The sequence below is a fragment of the Schistocerca cancellata genome, chromosome 3 (assembly GCF_023864275.1).
Source record: "Schistocerca cancellata isolate TAMUIC-IGC-003103 chromosome 3, iqSchCanc2.1, whole genome shotgun sequence".
Classification (NCBI taxonomy): domain Eukaryota; kingdom Metazoa; phylum Arthropoda; class Insecta; order Orthoptera; family Acrididae; genus Schistocerca; species Schistocerca cancellata.
In genome coordinates this window covers 59,027,790-59,050,063 of record NC_064628.1, presented here as the reverse complement: position 1 = coordinate 59,050,063, position 22,274 = coordinate 59,027,790, and the positions used below count along the sequence as shown (strand labels likewise).

General features: G+C 44.1%; 1 protein-coding gene across 1 annotated transcript in view; it reads right to left on the bottom strand.

Moving 5' to 3' along the window:
* Nucleotides 1-22,274, bottom strand: part of LOC126176958 (adenylate cyclase type 2) — a 334,232-nt gene that overhangs the window by 88,433 nt on the left and 223,525 nt on the right. Inside the window, exons 11-12 of the mRNA XM_049924166.1 lie at nucleotides 13,859-14,114; nucleotides 12,135-12,272 (exon numbers count right to left, since the gene is read on the bottom strand). Of these exons, the coding sequence (XP_049780123.1) occupies nucleotides 12,135-12,272; nucleotides 13,859-14,114 (394 nt within the window). The remainder of the gene's footprint in view (nucleotides 1-12,134; nucleotides 12,273-13,858; nucleotides 14,115-22,274) is intronic.

The window sequence follows — 22,274 nt, the reverse complement described above, 5'->3', positions numbered from 1 at the left end:
CATGGGCAGCTGTACCTGTACACGCCATCCAAGCTCTGTTCGTCTCAATGCCTAGGCGTATCAAGGTCGTTATTACGGTCAGAGGTGGTTGTTCTGGATACTGATTTCTCAGGATCTATGCACCCAAATTGGGTGGAAATGTAATCACATGTCAGTTCTAGTATAATATATTTGTCCAATGAATACCCGTTTATCGTCTGCATTTCTTCTTGGTGTAGCAATTTTAATGGACAGTAGTGTATTATGAGTCGTATGTTATTAGTGAGGTTAGTATCTCCACGGACATGTAGTTAGAGCAAGCCACTAATTCTTATTTCCCCCAGGGCAGTGTGTTAGGTGCTGAAGTGTGGATGCGGGGATGCAGAACAGTTAATCTATACTGACAGCCATGGTCCACTTAGCAGTGTAGTTATGACCATGCAGAAGACATCAGGTCGTAAAATTATTGACTGCTTGTGGGAAGACTGTTCGACACAGAGAAAAACTACCAACTAGCAGACGTGTGCACATATTAAGATAGCAAACATAAAACTACCTGTACCCATATCCGTTACAGCTTGCATGTATTCTAAGTATTCAGTTTTTCTTCTTTTAAACATAAACGTTTCTCATTGTTTGTGTATTCTTCAAAATACGTCGATATTACTCACTCTGACTGTCCAGGGCATTTTATGCATTCTGGCGAATATCCAAATTTTGAAAGTCCTGACTGTCCAGGGCATTTTATGCATTCTGGAAAATATCCAAATTTTAAAGTCCTCTACTTCCTTGCTGTTGCCATATTTAGTGTCAGTCTTCTAGAACCGCATAGAACAATAGAGCAGATGTAGCGCCTTACAAATCGAACTCTAAGGTTTAGGTTTAGATCTGCACTTGTCAGAATTTTCTTATATTTAATGAAAGTGATATGGGCGTTCTTTATGTTTGTACTCGAATCTTCACAGGGTGCCGTTCGAAGGTACTTTAACTTATTTACTCTTTGTACTAAGGTGCCAAAGAATGGTAGATATTAATTTGTAAAGGAGTCGGGCTACCGTTTGACAATCATAGAATTCGTCTTTTTTTATTTTAATGTTTGGACCTAGATTACTGCTGTAAATTCCTACTGTATTGACGATTTGTTAAAAAATCATCTAAATTATCAGCAATAAATACTGTACTATCAGCACAGCTAATATTGCTGTTGAAGACTCCGTTGCCCTTTATGCCTTTTTGTGTGTTGTATCACCAAGTGTGCGTGTGTGAGCGACGTTTCTACGGCTGGCGCCACCTTCCGCATCCCAGTCTCCATCGTTCACGGTCAGTCCAGTCTCCTTTATTAAGATCTCTTGCCACCATTGCTTTGCTGACGTCGTCTTTCCAGCATCTCGCAGGTCTACCGCGCTTTCTTCATTGATGTGGAGTCCATTGCCATACACGTTTCGACTATCTTGTGTCTGGCATATGCTGTAAGTGACCATACCAGAGTAGGCGCTTCCTTTCTGTGTAGTCTAGGATTGTGCTGTCGACATTCATAACCTCTTTGATCCTATCATTTCTAATATGATTAAGCCTGGAGTATTCACAACTCCGTCTCCAGAAATCCATCTCGAGAGGCAGCAAGCGATCTACTGCCTCTGAGTTAGTTCCCACAACTTTGCACCATATGTTGTGATACTTTCAATAATCACCAAGTGATTCCCGAAAAATACTCTCTGAGTACAAACTGAATTACAAGGGTGACAGAATTCATCCTTGTCGGTCTCCTCTACAGATATTAATCAAATCGGTGATCCCATTATCAAGCTTAATCTGTGCTGCCTATTTCCAGTATACATTCTCTATACAGCGGACGTCTTTCTGATCGAGATGCATTATTTTGAGAATTTCCACAACCTTATTATGTTGTACTCTATCTAAGGCTTTTCAGTAGTCAGTAAAACGAAGGCCTATGTTTTTATCTTGATCGTAGCAATTTTCCTTGAGACCTCGCAGTGCAACACTTGCTCCTCTTATGCTTAAACCATCCTTAAACTCAGACACTGCCTGACCAATAAATTTCTCACGTTTTCATATATCCTTTTCTGGGTGACCTTCAGAAGTATTTTCAAGGAATGGTTCATAAGAGCAGTGACTCTATGAGCTTGACATTTACTCACATTTTTCTCTCATAGTACAGGAAAGAAAGTTGGTAATAGCCATTGGGCAGAGTAAGTGACCTATACCGTAAATTCTGTTAAAAGTTTGTTAAGACTCTGATACCTACTTTATCGAGACGCTTAGTGAGCTCGACAGGAATTTCATCTGGTCCTATTGTCATGTTCGTTTTTGAGTTTAGTATGCTTTTCTCGATTTCTTCTTTCATTATTGGTGGTTCTGTTAGTTTAGTTGTTAGAAATCTCTGTATGGTCTGTCATCTCAATATAATCTTCCCATATCTCTCACTTTTCGGCAGCGTCATGAGAGAATTAACTGATCATTTCTTAGGAACTCCGCAGTTCTTCCCCACTGCAACGCATAAGTTTGAGAACTGGCTCAAAGCTGCGTACAACCTTTCTCTGTAATGACGCAGAAGCACACGGCCCTGCGACATCACCCTCTGGTTCGGCGATACTTGAAGCAGCTGGGTGTCGAAAAAGAAGCCAGAGCTTATGTGAGGTGCAAGGTGAGTTAATAATGCCACATTGGCACTAAATAGCACCAAAATTATAGCCATCGCCACCGTGGACGTGTTACACTATGGAAAGGTCGTCACATCTCTTCTCACCCGTATTTTTTCCCTTTTTTTGACGCCCCCGCAAAGGAGATTAGAACACGACGGCTAGCATTGAAATCACGCGTTTTTCTTATATGTGGCTGAGGAAAACGTTTCAGACACACTGTCGCTTAGAGTCGACACGAAAATGCCTCACGGATGGCATAAAGGGCCTAAGTGAAAACACCCCTTCTTTCAGGCGTTAAATCCCACATTTTGGGCTCGAAAACGACAGTTCGCAGTGCGTTTGGCAACAGGACGACGTTCTGGACGATCATTGACACTCCTGACAGCCCACAGACGTTTCAACCCTCCTCTAAAGACAGAGTGTGCCAGTAACCCAATTGGACGTGACTGGAGGTAGGCAACCACTTGATACATCTTTGTTCAGGCATGCCTGCTAGCCGATGGCCAGGGCTCTCTCACGGGTTTTCTCTCTGCAGGTACATTTTTAAAGTGCTTGAAAAACGCGGGCTGGTGGCGCTGACAATACTGCCGAACCCGGGAGGTGGTCTCAGACGGACCTTTTGCCATTATATTCACGCATGCGTCAACGTCGCACCTATCCAGCATCACGTAACAGGACGACGCCTCGGATCGTGTTCGAATGGTTTTTCCCTTGTGGTTCTGCACTGAACACCAGAGCAAGAATTGCAATCGCACTACCTTCTAAAGGGGTTCGATTTAATTCCGTGTGATTGCTAGCCCACAACGTCCTTAGAGAAGGGTCGAATCGTCCGTGGGGCGTCAGTTGTGTCAAAGACTGTCAAGAATATCGTCCTGTTGCACGTTGCAGTGCGGACTATCGTTATCGAACTCAAAATACACTACTAGCAATTAAAATTGCTACACCAAGAAGAAATGCAGATGATAAACAGGTATTCATTGGACAAATGTATTATACTAGAACTGACATGTGATTACATTTTCACGCAATTTGGGTGCATAGATCCTGAGAAATCATTACCCAGAACAACCACCTCTGGCCGTAATAACGGCCCTGATACGCCTGGGCATTGAGTCAAACAGAGATTGGATGGCGTGTACAGGTACAGTTGCCCATGCGGCTTCAACACGATACCACAGTTCATCAAGAGTAATGACTGGCGTATTGTGACAAGCCAGATGCTAGACCACCATTGAACAGACGTTTTCAATTGCTGAGAGATCTGGAGAATGTGCTGGCCAGGGCAGCAGTCGAACATGTTCCGTATCCAGAAAGGCCCGTACAGGACCTGCAACATGCGATCGTGCATTATCCCGCTGAAATGTAGGGTTTCGCAGGGATCGAATGAAGGGTAGAGCCACGAGTCGTAACGCATCTGAAATGTAACGTCCACTGTTCAAAGTGCCGTCAATGCGAACAAGAGGTGACCTAGACGTGTAATCAATGGCACCACATACCATCACGCATCATTGTCGTCACGATTCTACTGTTTTCATCCATGCGCACGTGAAGAGTATTGCGGACCACTTGTATCCCTTTATGCTTACTGTCTTCTCTGATAGCAGTAGCATCTTCCAGCCACGTAACTGTACGCCTCATAAAACCAGAGTCGTGCTACATTGATTTCAGGAAGATGATAGTGGACTCACACTGATTTCCCCCCCCCCCCCCCCCCCCCCCCGATTCGACCACCCGGCGCCAGGTCTGCGCCCACAAACCATCAGTCCGTAATTTACGGGAATCGCGCGACTTGCTCGTAGATATCCGGTGCCGTATACCTCCGGAAGGCTACCAAGGATTTGCCGAATCCATTCCACGTAGGATTGCTGTTGTATTGTTCTCCATAGTGGGACCAATACGCTATTAAGCAGGTGGTTATAATGATCTGACTTGGTGCAGTATACGCCGATGTGGAGATCCGTAAGGGCAGGTGCATGCTCCTATCAGGCGGGACGCCATTCATGCTGGCGTTTTAGCACTCTGTCCACCTAGGAGTGAGACAGAACAGTTTCGGTAACGCTCCACAGACACGAGTACGTTATAGCGATTTCCAGAGAACGTGACCTCAGTCCTACTGGGCATATTTGAAGTTGCAATCAGCTCCATCAGTCCTCAGTGCCAGTGAAAACTGATAGCTGGTTGAGAACCGTGCAAATGGGCGTTTTTCACATTAACAAACACTGTCAGAGGTAAAAGAGGCGATAAGTGACAGATAAAGTCTTAGTACTGACCATAGCTCGAAACATATACCTTCGGGTCAGTACACAGGCACTTAATGACTGAGCCATACTCTTATTCTAAATCCACTGGATATCATTATCTTCTTTGACTAACCATGTTCTAAAATTAAAAAAATTGCAGCCCTCTGCCGCGAAAATGAAGTCTTTTTGACTTAGGTTTCGGCCACTTCTAAGAGTGCCTTCATCAGAAATAAAACATTTAAAACTGGCATGTCACGTATAAAATAACTATGAAGCGATAACGCTTTAGTCACAAAATATTAGAATAGAACACATAGAGGCAGGCCACTAAGGGCTCCACCTTATGTCGAGCTGCCATTTTTAAAGTTATAATCATGTTCTGTTTCCTGCAAAGTTGTAATATTTGTACGCTTCTCATTTTTTTGTGTAGGAAGCTTCATTGAGTACGGCAAGAAAGAAAAGCAGGTCACTTGATTAGTCCTATCAACATCCTGTCCTCCTGCAATGCGTTTTACCCAGACGTGTAGGGCATCCCAATCCACGTTTAGCTTTTTGACTTACATGCTCTTTGCATTCACAGTTTTCTCAGTCTTAATGGCTTAATACTAGTCCCGATATATAAACTCGCCAACTGTAATTAGATATTTTCTGGGATTTGTTTGACAGCAAAGTATGCAACATATAAGCAAAAGTGTGCAGTACAAGAATCGTGTAGGGAACGCCTCATGCTTATGTAGGCTTAGCGATATAGCTGTGAAATGCTACAAGAGAGAAAGAACAAGAAATAAAGCCACACAATTTATTTGCAAAGGAAAGAAGAAATCAACAGATAAGGTTTTCACTACACATGCTAGAAGGGCACTCACGGAAGAGAAGAAGGAAAGATGGAAACAGCAGAGCATCGAGTAACACGCAACATTTAGTCCTGAAAAGTGATAGAGAGATAGCAAAACACATATACTCAACTGATTTACAAGAGACAGACAAGTATGCAATAGGTACAATCCAAAAAAGGATGGGTACACAAAGTGAAGTTCATCTAAAATACATAAAATACAAACAAACACTGAAAAAGTTTGAGTGATTTGTTCAGCAAAGAACTACACATTTATCAACAGGATTTCATGCAGGGATGTATTTATAATACAGCATGTAACACAAAAAAGTACGTCAAATGAAAGTTATCGGAAACTGTAATACATTATGCTTCCTAATTTTTATATTTTACTAGTTTGAAGCACTTACAGCTCAATTTCATCTATTGTTTTAATGAGGAAGTTTATATTCAAATCAACATATGGTTCACATGCAAATATCCTCAGAAAGTTCCAGTTTTCTGTCATTAACCAAACAATTTTAAGAGGTATATTTGTGACGAAAACATAATACTTAATTCTGTTTAGTCTGTAGACAATATAAAAAATTATACACCTTTTTTGTTTTTAACAGCTGATGTTTTATGAAAATTCAGTGGGTAGCTGACACTGTTTGTGCAATGTGTTGAGTTTTAAATAACTTTTTGACAGTAAGATTTGGGTGAATGTGTTCTTGCACGTGTAGTAGGTCCGTAATGGAAGTGACTGACAAGCAGAAGTTCTAATAGGCCAGCTCCACAGGGTCATAAACATTTAGAAATCTAAAAAGAAACGCAAACAATGTCAGTTAGCCACCGGAATTTCGTAAAAGCATTAGGGGAAACATGCTTTGCAAGAAAAATAAAATTTAGTTCCAAAAGATAGACAGTAAATATATTTGTCTACAAGATAAACACTGAAGGCAACAAATGAGGAAGAATGGCTGCAAATGTTAACAATAATAAACAATATTTAACCAAGAATTTATCGCAACGTTAAACGTAATATTGTATGGACGTGATGTATTTACTTTGTGATCAACAACGGTTCAAGACGTCATAACGAATATTGAGGAAAATGGTAACTCTGCGATGAGGGGAGCATTTTGTGTACGGCTGTAAGTCGTACTTGTCCTATGGCTGCCGGCAGCACGTAGTACCGTGTGACACGTTTACCTCTATTTCCCAGACGTACCTTCCACATGATGGAGGTATACTAGATTTACTTGTATCAAACAGACGCCATCTCTTTGCTCACATGGTAGTCACTGAACACGGTGGAGTTTTAACAATAATCGGTACCATTGTGCAAATGGTAGACAGGTTATCAAAAAGTTCTACGTGTTCAACAAAATAAATTTGGATGAGGCTATCTCAGAGAGGAGGTGTACTCATTTGATTTAAGTGGTCATCTGTTGTAGGAACCATGACTCAAATTTTAAGAAATAGTCGAACTTGCTCTAGAAAAATTGTATCTGTTAGAACACTTGAAGATGATAATGATTTCCCCTTGGGGTGCAACCAGTAACAGAACTTTTTTTTATGAATCAATGGCTGTTTCAAAATAAATACAAAACAAAAATATATCCTCAGACAGACTTACGTTAGTTAATATACGTTCACTGAATCGCTATCTGACCTTACGATGGCAAAATGTTAACACTATCATTGACACCAAAATCAGTGCCAAGGAATTTGTAGAGTAGACAGGAAGCGATACAGAAAAAAGCTAAACGAAAGCCGATACGTTGAATTCCACGTTAAACATTCCTTTAGAAGTGGAAAATCAGTGGGCGTTGCATTCGTTTGCTGCATCACTGTTAAGGCGAGTGACATAATTATCATTACTGGTAGTAATTAAAAGCAACTTAACTCGCTAAAACGTGCAAGATTGTCATGACAAATGGAATGCATTCATGTCCTCTACAGATTTACAGAGTGACTATAATGCAAAGTAAATCTGTTGAGCAGGGTGATGTTCTACAAGGGCGTTCTGAAAAATAATGCTTCAAAATTTTTTTTATATGGAAACTCTTACAGCATTTTAAATAAAACACCTGTTATTAACATTCTACAGCTTTATTCTTCAAATTTACATTTTTATTACTCAACACATTCACCCTGGGGACGAACATATTTCTCCTAATGAGAGACCAGTTTGTCGACTTCGTTGACTCAGCTGCTCCATCACCGCTGTTTGCATTGCTTCATCACTATCAAAGCGAAGTCCTCGAAGATTCTCTTTAAGATTTGGAAACAGATAAAAGACGGGTGCGGCTACCTCGGGGCTGTATGGAGGATGATCGATGACAAAGAACCAAGTCGGTGAGCTAATGTGTGATCTTCCACTGCCGTGCTGAAGGGAAGGTTCCTCCATGCGTGGACGAACTTTTGAAATTCGAAACTCAACTACAGCACGCTGTTTCTCACGCACCGATATAGTTATTTTGCACACCGTCATGTTACATGCTACAATTCGGAGCCCTATAGCGCTACAGGACTGCATATTTGTAGACATAAACACTGAAGGCGTATAATGTGCATAACATTTTTGTATTTAAAAATCTTCAAGATTTTTCACATAAAAAATATAGAGGCATTACTTTTCAGCATCCCCCTCGTAAATGACTGGGAAAGAGCACAGGCCGCACCCATCTCCAGAAACTGATCCACAAAATTATCGTCCTATATCACCCACAAGCAGCTGAATCAGAATGGTAGAACATATGATAGGTTCAGTCGAGGTGTACTACTTGAGACAAAGTAAACTACTCCGTGAAAATCAACACTGGTTCTGAAAACATTGATGTTACGAAAATCAACTCAAATTCTTCATATGTGATGTCATCAAGTATGACGGAAGCCATATTGATTTGGTGTACCTAATATTTCGAAGGGCTGTTGATTCAGTAGCACATCTACGTCCCTAAAGTAAAATGCGTTTTGTGGGATATACGAGGGTTGTCCAGAAAGTAAGTTCCGATCGGTCGCGAAATGGACACCACGGTGAAAACCTGATGAAGCTTTGCACAGATGTGTTGGGCAGTGTCTCTAATATGAGCGTCGATCGCATCAAAACGCTCTTTTCAGTTCTGAGCGCACTGTCAGCCAAGTAGGAGGGCCGTCTGAGAGGCTTCGCCTTAATGAATGCAGCCCACCTAACACAACTACCACGCACTTCCTTCTTCATGGAAATTCTCAGCCGCACTTTGCAGGGGCAGTAAAGACACTCCTGCAGCCTTTTCGATGGAAAGTCTTCGATCACCCACAACACAGCCCTAATTGGCTCGTCCTGAGTATCATATCTGTTCACATGAAACGCTGGATATGAAGGCGCAGGCTACGCGCTACAGACCAGTGTAGACAATTATCGGAAAGCACAGGCGGCTGACTTGTATGACGATGGTGTTGGAAATTTGGTATAACGCTCCGACAAATGTCTAAGTTGGTGTGGTGATTATGTAGAGAAGTATGAAAGACAGAATGTAGCATGCTGTGCTGAAGTAAGATTTGGTGGCCCCTGTGGGAGTATAATAGGACCGTTTTTGGTCATGTTTCACTTTGATGACTTCCCAAATAGTACTCTTTGCAATGACGAAATTGTCCACGGGGTAAGTGTTCGCTAAAATCTGCAGTAATTTCCAGTCATATCTCAACAAAAAAAAAAAAAAAAAAAAAAAAAAAAAAAAAAAAAAAAACAGCAGACTGGCAACTAGCTCGTAATGTAGAGAAGTACGAACTTATGCACTAGACGAAACGTAAAACATGAAATACTTTGACCGCAACTTTGACGAGTCGTAACTAGAGTCATTTTAGACAAATGTTTGGGAATACCGATGTCTGGAGATATGAATTGGAATGGCCACATCCGCGCAGTTGTAGATAAAAAATATGAAAGTTTACAACAAAACTGAAGTTTTTCTACAGAAAATATTGTTTATGAAATAGTTGTTCCTCCCCACTGTACTGCCCAACTGTAATGCGAGCCTATCATGTCGGACTCGCAGGGCACTTCAAACGTAAACAAAGTACGAAGCCGTGGTCACTGGCTCGTATGGCTGGAGACGATGCGCAACAGAAATGTTGAAAAATCTTAACTGACAAACAGTCGAAGAAAGACACCGTACCTCTCACAGTTACCTACTTAGAAAACTTCATGAATAGTTTATTCCGCAGAGATAGCACGGACCTGTAATTAAGTAAGTAATTACTCGTAAAAAGACGTTCTTTTCACGCTCCAACCCCGAATGGGTTCTTACGCTGTATCTGTCATTTTCGAAGTTATCGAATACTGTCGTAAAAAAGTCCTCAAACAATTTGTAGACGACTATAATTGCTACAGCATCTCTGGGAATAAAGCACATACTCATTCCATGTAGGCTTTAACGGCCGGCGTCTTCATCAGTAAACACTTCCGGGCTAAGTTGCCGTGGGATCTGTAGAACTTATTCTCCCTGACGTTTCGTTCTCAACTACGGACTACGGAGAACATCTTCCGAGGTGAGCCAACGACTGGCTGCTAGGAGCTGGGGCCGCCGCTTATATGGATATCGTAGGGGGCGCCACCGCACGTCACGTGGCGTCGATGTGCAGCTATCTCTGGCTGTCGTCTGTTATCTCGATTGTAGGCAATCGATTGTCACGTGATTGATGCAACGTCGACCGCCATATCTTATCCAATTTTAATCCTTCGACACATCGACAAATCAGCAGTAGCGGAACATGTTTTTAAGGATGGAGATTACGAAATAAAATTTGGTGAAACAAGCGTGCTAGCGAGGACGTCGCATTATTATACGCGTATGTATAGAGAGACAATTGAAATCCACAAACATCAATACAATTTTAATCGTAAAGAAGAAGGATTAAAATCATGGAGGGACAAAAGACGTATTTTTGCTGGTGTCCCGATTACCTTCCTCTAAAAGACTGAAGAGACCACGAAGTTTTGATGTCGTAGGTTGCGAAAAATAAACAGTCAAGGCAAATTACACAGTCGGCGGAAGTTAATGAAGGGTAATTTCTGAGTCGTTCGGTGTAAGGGATCCGTGGTCACCAGTGGCTCGTTACAGAGTAATAATATAATGATTATTCAATTTGCACGCAGGTTGATACCGTGTTCCTTTGGGTAGGCATTTTAATACAGTTCCGCAGTATCGTCTAGTGAACAAAATACGAACTTACCGAGTACCGGACCAGATTTGTGACTAGATTCATGGTTTCCTTGTAGAGAGAACTCAAAATGTTGTTGTTGTTGTTGTTTCTGTGGTCTTCAGTCCAAAGACTGGTTTGATGCAGCTGTCCATGCTACCCTACTCTGTGCAAGCGTCTTCATCTTCGTGCAATTATTGCAACCTACGTCCTTCAGAATTTGCTTACTGTACTAGAAACAGTTGAATTTTCACGGCAGACCGCGACTGGGCGTCAAACTGAGGTGAATCACGTTGTATGCTTCATCGGACAGATGGCTGTTGGCTGCAACAATCGTTGGAAGGTTTCAGGCCGGAGGAGGGAGCGTTATGGTCTCGGGAATGTTGCTCTGGGATTCCTTGGGTGATGTCGACATTCTGGAAGGCACGATGGATAAACATAAGTATACATCTATCCCTGGAGACCATGTCCACCCCTACACACAGTTTTTTTTTACCTCGGAAAGATGTCATCTACCAGCATTACAATGCAACGAGATTTGAAAGGGACCAGGATGAATTTATCGTGCTCCCCTCGCCATCCAAATACACTGGGTTTCAGCGCAATCGATAATCTATGGAACGATCTCGATCAAACTGTTCGCACCATGGATTCTCAACCGCGAGACCTATCGTCGGTAGGCATGGCTCTGGAGTGGGTACCTACCAGAACCTCAATGATAATTCAGGCTTAGGCAGCTGGTGAGTTTAACGTGACTGGAATGTATACATCTATCGTGTAATAGCTAGAAGGAACGCCAGCACCTTTATAGCAGCAACTCACATATTATCTGCATGAGTGCACCATAAAAAATTCGACATTAACAATTTCATATTCACTTTTGGCCCTACAAATTGAAAAACTCGTTTTATCAAAATTTTGCTGTAAGGTCACTATCAAATGGGAGGAATAATATTGTCAATAGAGGAACAAAAACATAACACTCTTTGATGAAACCTCGGGTTGTCAGCCGGAGACAGGGTCGTCCTGCAGCACTGCTCCAACGAGGTTTCCTGCTCGTCATCCTCAGTTGGAGTCTGTCTCCTGAAGATGACGAGTACGGAACACGTCGAAACTTTGCTGCAAGATGACTCTGCCACTCGACTGATAAACCGAGAACGAAAACGCCTGCATTTTCACACAGTAGCCCTGTTCGGTAGCGGGGTGAGTACAGACAGAGAGCACATGACGTGACGGGTGGGCACCTACCGGTACGGCGTCCGGCGTGAGAGCGGCTCCCAGGACGGGCCACGAGTCCTCGGCGGCCACGTCCGTCCAGTTGGCGCTGCTGTTCATCGCGGCCAGCAGCTGCAGCGCCGGCGCCTCTCCGTCTGGGCCCACCTCCACCTGCAACAGCGAGTGCAGGGAAAACCCTCTCCCTCTCTGGCACACTATTGTTACAGGGTAACACTCGATAACTGAGTCACAGAATTCATTGTATTACGGCTAACAGGTGTGAATAATACCAAATCATCAGTTTCATTAGACTTGTACATGCGTTCGTAACGTTTTTATTTTGCATGCTGGTATTCCGGTTGCTATCGGTTTATTTACTGATTGTAATTTTTTATTTGTAGTTCACTGTTGCTGTTGGAGTTTACATATTGTCATTCTGTCATTTGGAGGAAAAAGGAGCGCCAAGTGGAGAAAGCTTAAGGGGCTCCGGAAAGGCTCAAAATCATGAAAAGTTCAATTTTTACTTTTTTGCGTTTTCTGAATCTGCAGACTATTACCTTTTAATAGATATATAATTTATTCAATTCCGAAGACTACAACTATTTTTAAATTTTTTTTGAAATGTGTTCTATATGGGCGTGACCCACTGTGGCGCTGTTAAACTGCTGTCAAATGGTGTTATTATTTACCAATTATTAATAATTATTAATAGTAATAATTATTATTAATAATAATAATAATAATAATAACTGAACTGTTGAAAAAGTGTATTCACGGAAAAACTCAAAACCCCAATGAAAGTGTAAATAGTGTTATATGGTCGAGAATCCCCAAGACTGTATTTGTTGGAATAGAAACACTTCACTTTGGTGTGTATGATGCTGTTGCGACTTTCAATGATGGCAACATTGTAAGGTGCAAGGTATTTAGAAATATGGGAATGAAGATAGGTTCTAACATGGTACGAGCGATGCTTGCTTTAGACAAGGAACGCCTTCGGGCTGCAGACAGGGCTGTAAATAGTCTAGAAATACAAGCAAGAGTAAACAGGAGGAGGAACAAGAGGAAGCTGGAGGAGGAGTTTGCAGAGGACGAAGATAATCCATCCTATGGACCTGTAATGCACTAAAAAGTTAATCCAATCTTTGTCGCTCGATTCCCAAAACTTTTATTTTCTCATACTAATTACATGTTTTCTAAGGATCTTCCAAACATATTTGTTTCAAACTTTCAGTAAATGTTACACAGTACCTTCTGCATAATTTAACACAGCCTTTTTCCAAAAAACTGTATATTTTTGAATATATAAATAAAAAATTGCAAAAAATGTTGTGAATTTTCATTACAATTGAAAAAAAATCATCTTTAATAACTGAACTAAAATTTTGTAAAATCCCTGTGTTAAGTTGTAGCCCATATTCCAATAAATAATCTGTAAAAAGTTCAACTTCCTACCTCAAACACTTTGTGAGGAAAGATGTAATTTATAAACGTTATTTTAACATTGCAAGTATAGGGCGTTCCGGAGCCCCTTAACTTTTCCGACATATTCTGAGCAATTCTCAGGTTTGGACGTCCTTCCTTCCTTCCGCTACCATTCTGCTATGGGTAATAGAGTTGCATCAACACCCTACTCCCAGTACTCCTTCAGGGAAAGTGGATCACACGTGTTTAAGATTTCGCCGTAACTGCTAGAGACGTTTCAGAGCTATACACGGCCACTCACAGACGCAGGCGGGCTGGCAGTGTGTACTCACCAGTGTGATGACGGCGCAGGCGGCGAAGAGCGCGGCGGTGATGGAGAAGACGGCGAGGCGCAGCCAGCGGTGGGCGCTCACCGTGTGCCGCCCCTCGTCGCCGGCCGCCGCCCCCGCCGCCCCCGGGCAGCCGCCGCCCACGGCAGGGGTGGGTGACGAGCCGCCCCCGGGGCACCGACCCTCCAGCCAGCACAGGTAGGCGAACACCAGCAACGCGCACAGCGTCGCCCCCAGGGACCCCCACAGCACCACGCCCCTGCGAAAAGACCACCGCCTCCCTCAGTACCTGCCCCTGGCAACGGACCAACCTCGCTCAGTGTTGCTCTGTCTCTGACACGCTAGACAGCAGCATTTCGTCGGTGCCCTTGGTTACACAGACATATGCCGTTCGGAAACCACAAAGAAACATCCCTCACGGGGGCTTACAAAGCTACACTCAGTGTGGCGCTACTGGTGAAACCTGGCGTACGAACACTAGAGCTATCAGTACGAGAGAGAGGCTCTCAGTATTCGTTTAGAGAGAGCGAACGTGAAAAGGCAAAGAAGATACTAGGCACAAGAGCTATAGTGAAAAGGAAGTAATGGACTGCTTCGATAGGCAAAGGCTGAAAATCTGGACTAGGGCACACACAGCGAAGAGAATTAGTTTTTTTGATATAGTCGACCAGGACTCCTACAGTTATGATACCAACAGAGAAAAAGAGAAACACTAAAAAATCTGAAGAGCACCGAACCATCAGTCTAATTTCTCACGCAGCTAAAGTCTTGCTGAGAGTGTTGAATAGAAGGTTATATGGCAAGCTGGATAGAGGGATTGCAGCGGAGCAGTTCGGATTTAGAAGAGAGAAAGGAACAAGAGATGCTATTGGCCTGTTAAGAACTATAGCAGAAAGATATATGGAAAAGGGTAGAGAAATATTGGCTGTATTTATAGATTTAGAAATGGCTTTTGACAGAGTTCAGTGGAACAAGCTGACGAATATGAAGAGGAAAGGAGTAGATTGGAAAGAGAGACGAGTGATACAGAATCTATATTTACACCAGAAAGTAAGGATAAGGACTGGAAATGAAATGTCAGAAGGAAGCAGCATTGGACGAGGTGTTAGACAAGGTTGTTGCCTGTTGTTTAACGTATACCTTGAAGAGAATATTGCGAAAAGCTTAGATGGGAAAAGACGAATATGTATTGGTGGAAAGAGAATAGAATGTATAAGATTTGCTGATGACATGGTATTAATGGCCGAAATTGAGTGGACAGTGAATAACATGCTCAAAGATCTGAATGAAGCTTGTGTGGAATATGGGATGCAAATAAACACAGCAAAAACAAGGAGTATGTTCATCAGTACAGGACGCAGACTGTCCAATATTAAAATAGGACAATCTACCATTAGCCAACTAAGTGAATTTAAATATCTTGGAAGCACAATAACTGAAGACTTGAGATGTCACCAGGAGGTGAAAACTCGAATTGCCATAGCGAAGGAGGCATTCAACAGAAAGAGGAGACTCTTACGTGGCAAATTAGATAAAGGACTAAGGAAAAGGCTTGACAAATGTTTTGTCTGGAGTGAGGCAGAAACATGGACGCTAAGACGAGATGATGAAAAAAGGTTAAAAGCATTTGAGATGTGGATGTGGAGGAGAATGGAGAGAATAAGCTGGATGGAAAGAGCGAGTAACGAAAGGCTTGGTGAGAGAATATGTCTGCTGAAGGTTGTAAGAGAAAGGAAAAAGAACTGGTTGGGACATTCATTCAGAAGGGAGTGCTTGCTAGCAGATGCTTTGGAAGGATTGGTTTGTGGGGGAAGACTGAGAGGAAGAAGGAGATACAAGATGATAGACGACGTAAAGGGAAGAGGAAATTATGCAGATCTGAAGAGGATGGCAGAAGACCGGACAGCCAGGAGAACTACCATGTGGAAACCTGCCTTTTGGCAGAACACTGATGATGATGATGATGACCAGGAAATACGCTATCTACTGTAAATTTTTATTAATGTTAGGGACTGAAGACTCATGAAGTCAAGATCGCACATGAAATTCCCTTTATTTGGATAAAAAGAAATGTGTGTGAAATCTTATGGCACTTAACTGCTAAGGTCATCAGTCCCTAAGCTTACACACTACTTAACCTAAATTATCCTAAGGACAAAGACGCACACCCATTCCCGAGGAAGGACTCGAACCTCCGCCCGGATCAGCCGCACAGTCCATGACTGCAGCGGTACAGACCGCTCGGATAATTCTGCGCGGCTTATTTGGATCGATTGCTAGCTAACAATCTAGCCACCTTCAGGTCATGAAACGTACTTGATTAGTGTTGGTGCCATCATGGCTTCACACGCTGTTAAAATCTTTCTTAAAATGACAACATCCACACATGACATAATTAAAAATACTTTTTCATCGTTCGTGACCAGTGTAATTTGACGATGGTCATAAAACGAAGGCGTTATGCTGTTACTTGGTAACTAACGAAATCAGTATTTACATCATGAAAAGATGAACTTCAAGTTTCATCGAGCTATCTTACACGGTAGTGACATATAATGCGAAAGTTACTTTCTTTTAAGTTTTACATACCAGTGTATTTGTAGCACACTCGCAGAGAGATGTTTTGCTGACTGGCTGTGGCAGCATGCGCAGCTATTTGACTCAATTGTTGTGTCGACACGTCGTTACAGGACTGGACTACACTGACTGAACGGGGTTATGGGACTAAACCGTGAGGTCATCAGTTCCGCAGTTCAGAACTTAGTTGCGTAAGATGGAGGTGTCCGTTAAAAGTGGGCGCATCCAGTCAGAAGGGTGAAACTATAAAGCAAGAAAGCTAAAAATCTACACAGTAGAAGGCATAAAAGGGTAGGCCAAATCCAAAAACTGGAAAAAACAGAGGGATAAAAGAGCGGTCTTTGCAAGGGGAGTGGTCATGGGTCCGAGACTCAGGAAACACGAAGACAGGCCCCAACCACGACCACCCTGCCCCTGCTCCAGGAGTAAAGCAAAACCTTATAACTGAAAATAAAAACCACTTTCATATAGGAACCTGAGGACCAGTTCAGCCTCCCGTCAATTGTCAGCTAATATTATAGACAAGGAATCTGGAAGGTTATACTTAGTACGAAGAGCCAAGAGAGGGGACCTTCCACGAATATATGGAATACCGTCAGTCTGGCTCCACAGCCACGTTAGGCAAGAGAAAACAACGGGCGAGCCTAGTATGATAGATACCTAGACGGCCTGACACAGTGGACTCCCTAGAGGAGCAGAAGGAAGAGCGAAGATTATTACTAAGAGCAGTAGCGAACTTCTGGACAAAGAGCGATTTGACATGTACCTGCATATCCGCATTGGAATCACCAAAGGCAGTGAGGGTCAAGTATCTGCCTCTCTAGTCAAATGGTCAGCCTATTCATTCCTTGGGATGCCCACAAGCCTTGGGACCCAGAGAAAGGCAACTTCGCAGGCTTCACAGCCAAGGGCATGGAGAAGGTCATGGATAGCAGAGACCAAAAGGTGACATGAGTGGCGTCGGTCTATAGCCTGCTGACTGCTCATTGAGTCAGTACATATTAAAACTCTGTGGAGGGAGGCCTCAGTAACAAAATGGAGGGCACTGTTAAGACTAGCAGCTCTGCTCTGAACAGACTACGAGATCTCGGCAGTAAATGGTGTTCCACGCCAGCAAGAGACGTAAAAGTGTATCCAATCTTATGTATCATTTTAGAACCATCAGTGTAGAAGATGACAGCATTCTGTAACTCTTCAAGGATGGCATGTACAAGATGCTGGAGTAACATACAGGTGACAGAGACCTTACGATCTTGGAATATGTCGATCTTAATCTGTGGTCTAACTACAATTCAGAGGGGGGGGGGGAGGAAAGACGCAGGGCTCATTCCAGTGAGTGGAGATGGGGAGATGATGAAGATCCTGAAAAAGAGAAGTGAGGATGCATTCCAACTGGCAATCCCACCTGAGGGCAGGTATCAGGAGGAAGATATTCCAAGTTTGCAAAGAGGGCGGGATACACGGGTTGACAAAGAAATTGTCGATCGGTCGAATGCCGATTGCGCAAGAAACCACGAGTTGACTCCATCGTATTTGTAATGGGGAAATACCCGCTTCTGCAAGGAAACTGTAGACAGGACTAGTGCAAAAGGCACTGATATCCAGATACATCCCATAATGATTAAAAGGGTCAAATCGTTTCAGAGTGGAAGGAACTGCTAAGCCATAAATCACACAACCATAATCTAGTCTGGAAAAAACCACACCGCAGTAAAGGTGGAGAAGAGTAGCACAGACTGTACCCAAAGATGTGCGAGCCAGGACCAGAGACCTTTAAGGTTCCGAATGCAGGTAGTCTACAGGTGGCGTATATAGGGCAGCCACGACAGCTTTTTATGAGAAAGGAAGTCCAAGAACCGGTGCTGTGCTACATCGAGCCGCTGGTTGCCTAAAAAAGTACTGGATCGGGGTGTACTGTGGCTCAACAGCAAGAATGCATAACCCGTGTTTTCGAGGGAGAAAACTGGGAGCCATGGGAAAGGGCCCCTGTAGAGGCCCATTGGATGGCACCTTGGAGCTGGCGTTCAGCTGATTCTACCAAGTGGGAGCTGCAGCAGATGCAAAACTCGTCGACATACAATGCCAGTGTAACCAGAGGCTTAACAGAGGTTACCAGCCCATTGATGGCAACGAGGAAGAGTGTGGCTCTTAACACAGAACCCTATAGGATACGTTCTCCTGGATCCGAAGGATGCTGAATGAAGTGCCAAATCTACCCAGGATAGCCGGAGGCATAAAAACTCGCACCTACAAATCGAAAAGGGGTCGGAAAGCCCCAGTCATGGAGGGTAACGACAATATTACGGTGCTAAGCTGTGTCGAATGCGTTATGTAGGTCAAAGAAGACTGCACAAGGTGTCGGCGTTTAGCAAAAGCCTATCGGGTTTCTGTTTCCATTCTGAGTAAATGATCAGTTGTAGATCGTTCGTCCTGGAAGCCACACTGATATGAGAAAAAAGACCCTGAGATTCGAGTACCCAGCATAACCGGAAGCTAACCATCCACTCGAGAAGTTTACGAAGGACGTTGGTCAGGCTAATCGTTTGGTAGCTGTCCGTTCTTCATGGGCTTAAGTACATGAATAAGTATACTGTCTCGCCATTGTGAGGGGAAGATAACCATGAGCCAAATGCATTATAGGCTTCAGCTTGGCGGGGATTGAAACAGAGGGGGGTTTCTTCAACTCATCGTCTCTGGTGGAGAAAGACAGCAGGATAGGTAGAGGATGCCGATGTTGTCACGAACTGCGTTTCGAGGTGTTCTGCAAGGACTGATGGATCATTACACAGAGCACGCTTTAGGATGATGCCCTGGACAACTGATTGTCGCTGGCGGCCCAGAAGGCTACAGAGCTTGGACCAAACCTGAGATGAAGAGGCATACATCCCCAGGGAGGAAACACAGTGATTCCAGCATTTATTTCTACTGTGCTTAATAAGATAGCGATCTCTAGCACAGAGATTCCTTAAAGCGATAAGGCTAGTCTGTGAAGGGTATCATTTAAATCGTTGCACCGACCGTTAGTGGTCGTGGATAGCGAATGCTACGTCGTTGGTCCACCAAGGGATTGGTTGACGACATGGAGGACCTGTGGATATGGGAATAGGAGTGCCAGCGACACGAAGAATAGTGACAGAGACGTGTTGTACGATCACATCAATCCTATCCGAGAGAGAGGTGTCGACGTGGACAGCAAACATATATAAAGCCCGGTTGGTTCTGCATAATGCTCATCTTTGAGGCATGTCTGGCTGGAGGCGGCAGGGGAACGAAAGAATCACCAGTGAGTGTTCACTATCACAAAGATCATCATGGGGTGACTAGTGTTGTGAAGTCACGAGAGTAGGTGAGGAGGTCGTGAGATAAATGGCAGAAAAGGTACCAAGAGCAGCACTAAAGCATTTAGGAGATCCATCAAAGTCTGCAATAAGTTGGTCAATTAAAAAACCGCTACCCTTTGAAGTGTCCCACTCCCACTGGGGCTTGTGTGCACTGAAGTTGAGGAGGTGATACGGGGGCAGGAGTTGCCGTTTAAGGCAGGCAATTCAACTTGACGAAGTGACCTATCTGGGGGAGGTATACATTGCAAATGGTGATTGCTAGGGTCGGTCGCACTCGTGCCGCTACTGCTTCCAGGTTGGTATGAAGGGGGACCCAGTCACTAATAGCATCAGTGTGAAGGAAAGTGCAGACTCCTCCAGATGCTATCTTGGGGCCCACACCATTCTGACAGGACGCCCGATAACCACGAAACGTTGGAGAATGGTTATCATGTAAGTCTTGAAGAGCAAGACAGAATGCAGAACAAGTTGTTGCATTTCCGGTAGGTGACTGTAGTATCCGTCGCAATTCCAGTGGATTATCGTGTGTTGAGAATTCAGGCTAGACATATAGAAGCTGAGGGGAGATCATGTCACTGGGACAGTGGTCGTCACTGACGTGAATGGTGTGACATCCATAAAAACAGGATCTAATTCAGAGTGAGAGGGAGGGGGGCGAAAGCCCCTGGGATGTTGGGGAAACCTCGTCCATGTGTTGCTCCTTCTCTCTTGGAGGGAGGGAGAAAGTGTTATCAGTAAGGGAATAGGTGACTGCGATGTCTGCATTGGACAGAAAGCAAGTGGCTTTGGGTCCTCCGAGCGTGGGCCCCTCATCTGACTGTAGGTTGTAGGCTTTCTATCTTGAGAATGTTGTGGAGTGGTGTTCCGAGACGGAGCCCAGCCCCTAGTAGGAGCCAGAGAAGAGGATTTGTTCTCTAGGTGAGGAGGAGGAGGGGTTCCTTGATGGGAAGGGATGGGAGCCACTGGAGTGGAGGAAAGGGAAGGGGGGCAGGCTGGGGGTAAGGAGGAGGGAAGACGAGGGGAAGACATAATTGAAGCAAAGTAGGTGAGAGATTCACAGGGTGAAGTCTATCAGACTTCACCATCAGGCCTGAAAGTAGCTAAGACTGTCAACGATCTTTATATCTGTGTTCTTTTTTCCTTTGTATACACCAGGCATACTGGTGAGCAGGGAGAATATCTACATAGTTAGGCAGTAGGGTGCAAGGGCACCCCAATGAAGAGGGCGAGCACCGTCACCACCCATAGGAGTGGCATAGCATCACGAGAACATGTGGCTGAACTTGAGGCAACGGAAGCAACACGTGGGAGGTGGAATGTACAGTTTGCGTTGCATCTGTATACCATTGCCTTTACCTTCTCGGACAGGGTATCCCCTGCAAAGGCCAGGATGAAAGCGCCAATGTCTAAACGATGTCGTTAGGTACGCGCTGGACGAAATGAAAGCCACATAATTCCAGATTAGCCCTGAGCTCATCGTTGGACTGGAGGAGAAGATCCTCATGAAAAATTACACCTATGTCATAATGACACTTGTGAGGGGTGATATTCAGTGGTATGTCTCCTAAGCGGTCGCAGCCACAGAGGCAGGCTGACTGACTGGCAGGAGTTGCCTCTGTAAGGACGGAGCCAAATCTCAACTTGCTTAAGGACTTGTCCTCAATACTTTCCACAAAAAGGGGTTTGGTGGAGGCAAAAGTCTTCCTATCAATCCTGGTACAGACCAAAAACAGCAGAAAGGGTTTTGCCCGAAGCCAGCGGGCCTAGCCTTTCTACCAAGGGTAACCAAAGGGCGGAAAGTCTGGGGAGGCAGAAACAGGAACTGAGAGAGAACTATTGCTAGGAAGAAACGCGGCCACGTAAGACGGTCAGAGAGTTCAACATCTTTTATGTGCCAAATGTCCATCCACTACGATCAGGGGCTCGCCTCGTGGGCGCCATCCACCCACAGCAACGGCCGCCTGGCATGACGGTCGTTGCCGGGAGTTCCGATGCCCTAAAAAGATAGACAGTCGCTCCTAGGCTATCGCGAGGCGTTCAGAGTGCAGGTACGAGCAGCGGTCTCAGCCAGATGGGGCTGTCGAACTGGTAACCTAGCAAGGAGGCGAAAGGACTACGGCTGGAAAGAATGGAGGAAGGAAAAGGGAGAAGGAGAGGAGGAGGAAGAGGAAGAGGAGGAGGAGGAAGAGGAAGAGGTCGAGGGGAAGCCACACCAAAGGCGCTAGGGAGGGAGTTCTTCCCCATCTGCTCAGATTCCAAATTTAGAAATGGAGGTCAAAAAAGTGAAGTCCAACAGGAGGAGAAAAAGCAAACAACCGAAAACCGCAAGACGAAACGAAGTCAGGAGCATAGCTGGGCCGACATAGATAAGAACACCAAGAGAGGGAAAGGAAGGGGCAAAGGGAAAGGAATAATGACAGGTAGGGAGACGGAAGGGGAAGGTAAAGCAGCGCAGAAATGAAGAAAGGCTGCAATAGCTCAGGGAATCGTGTGTACCACAC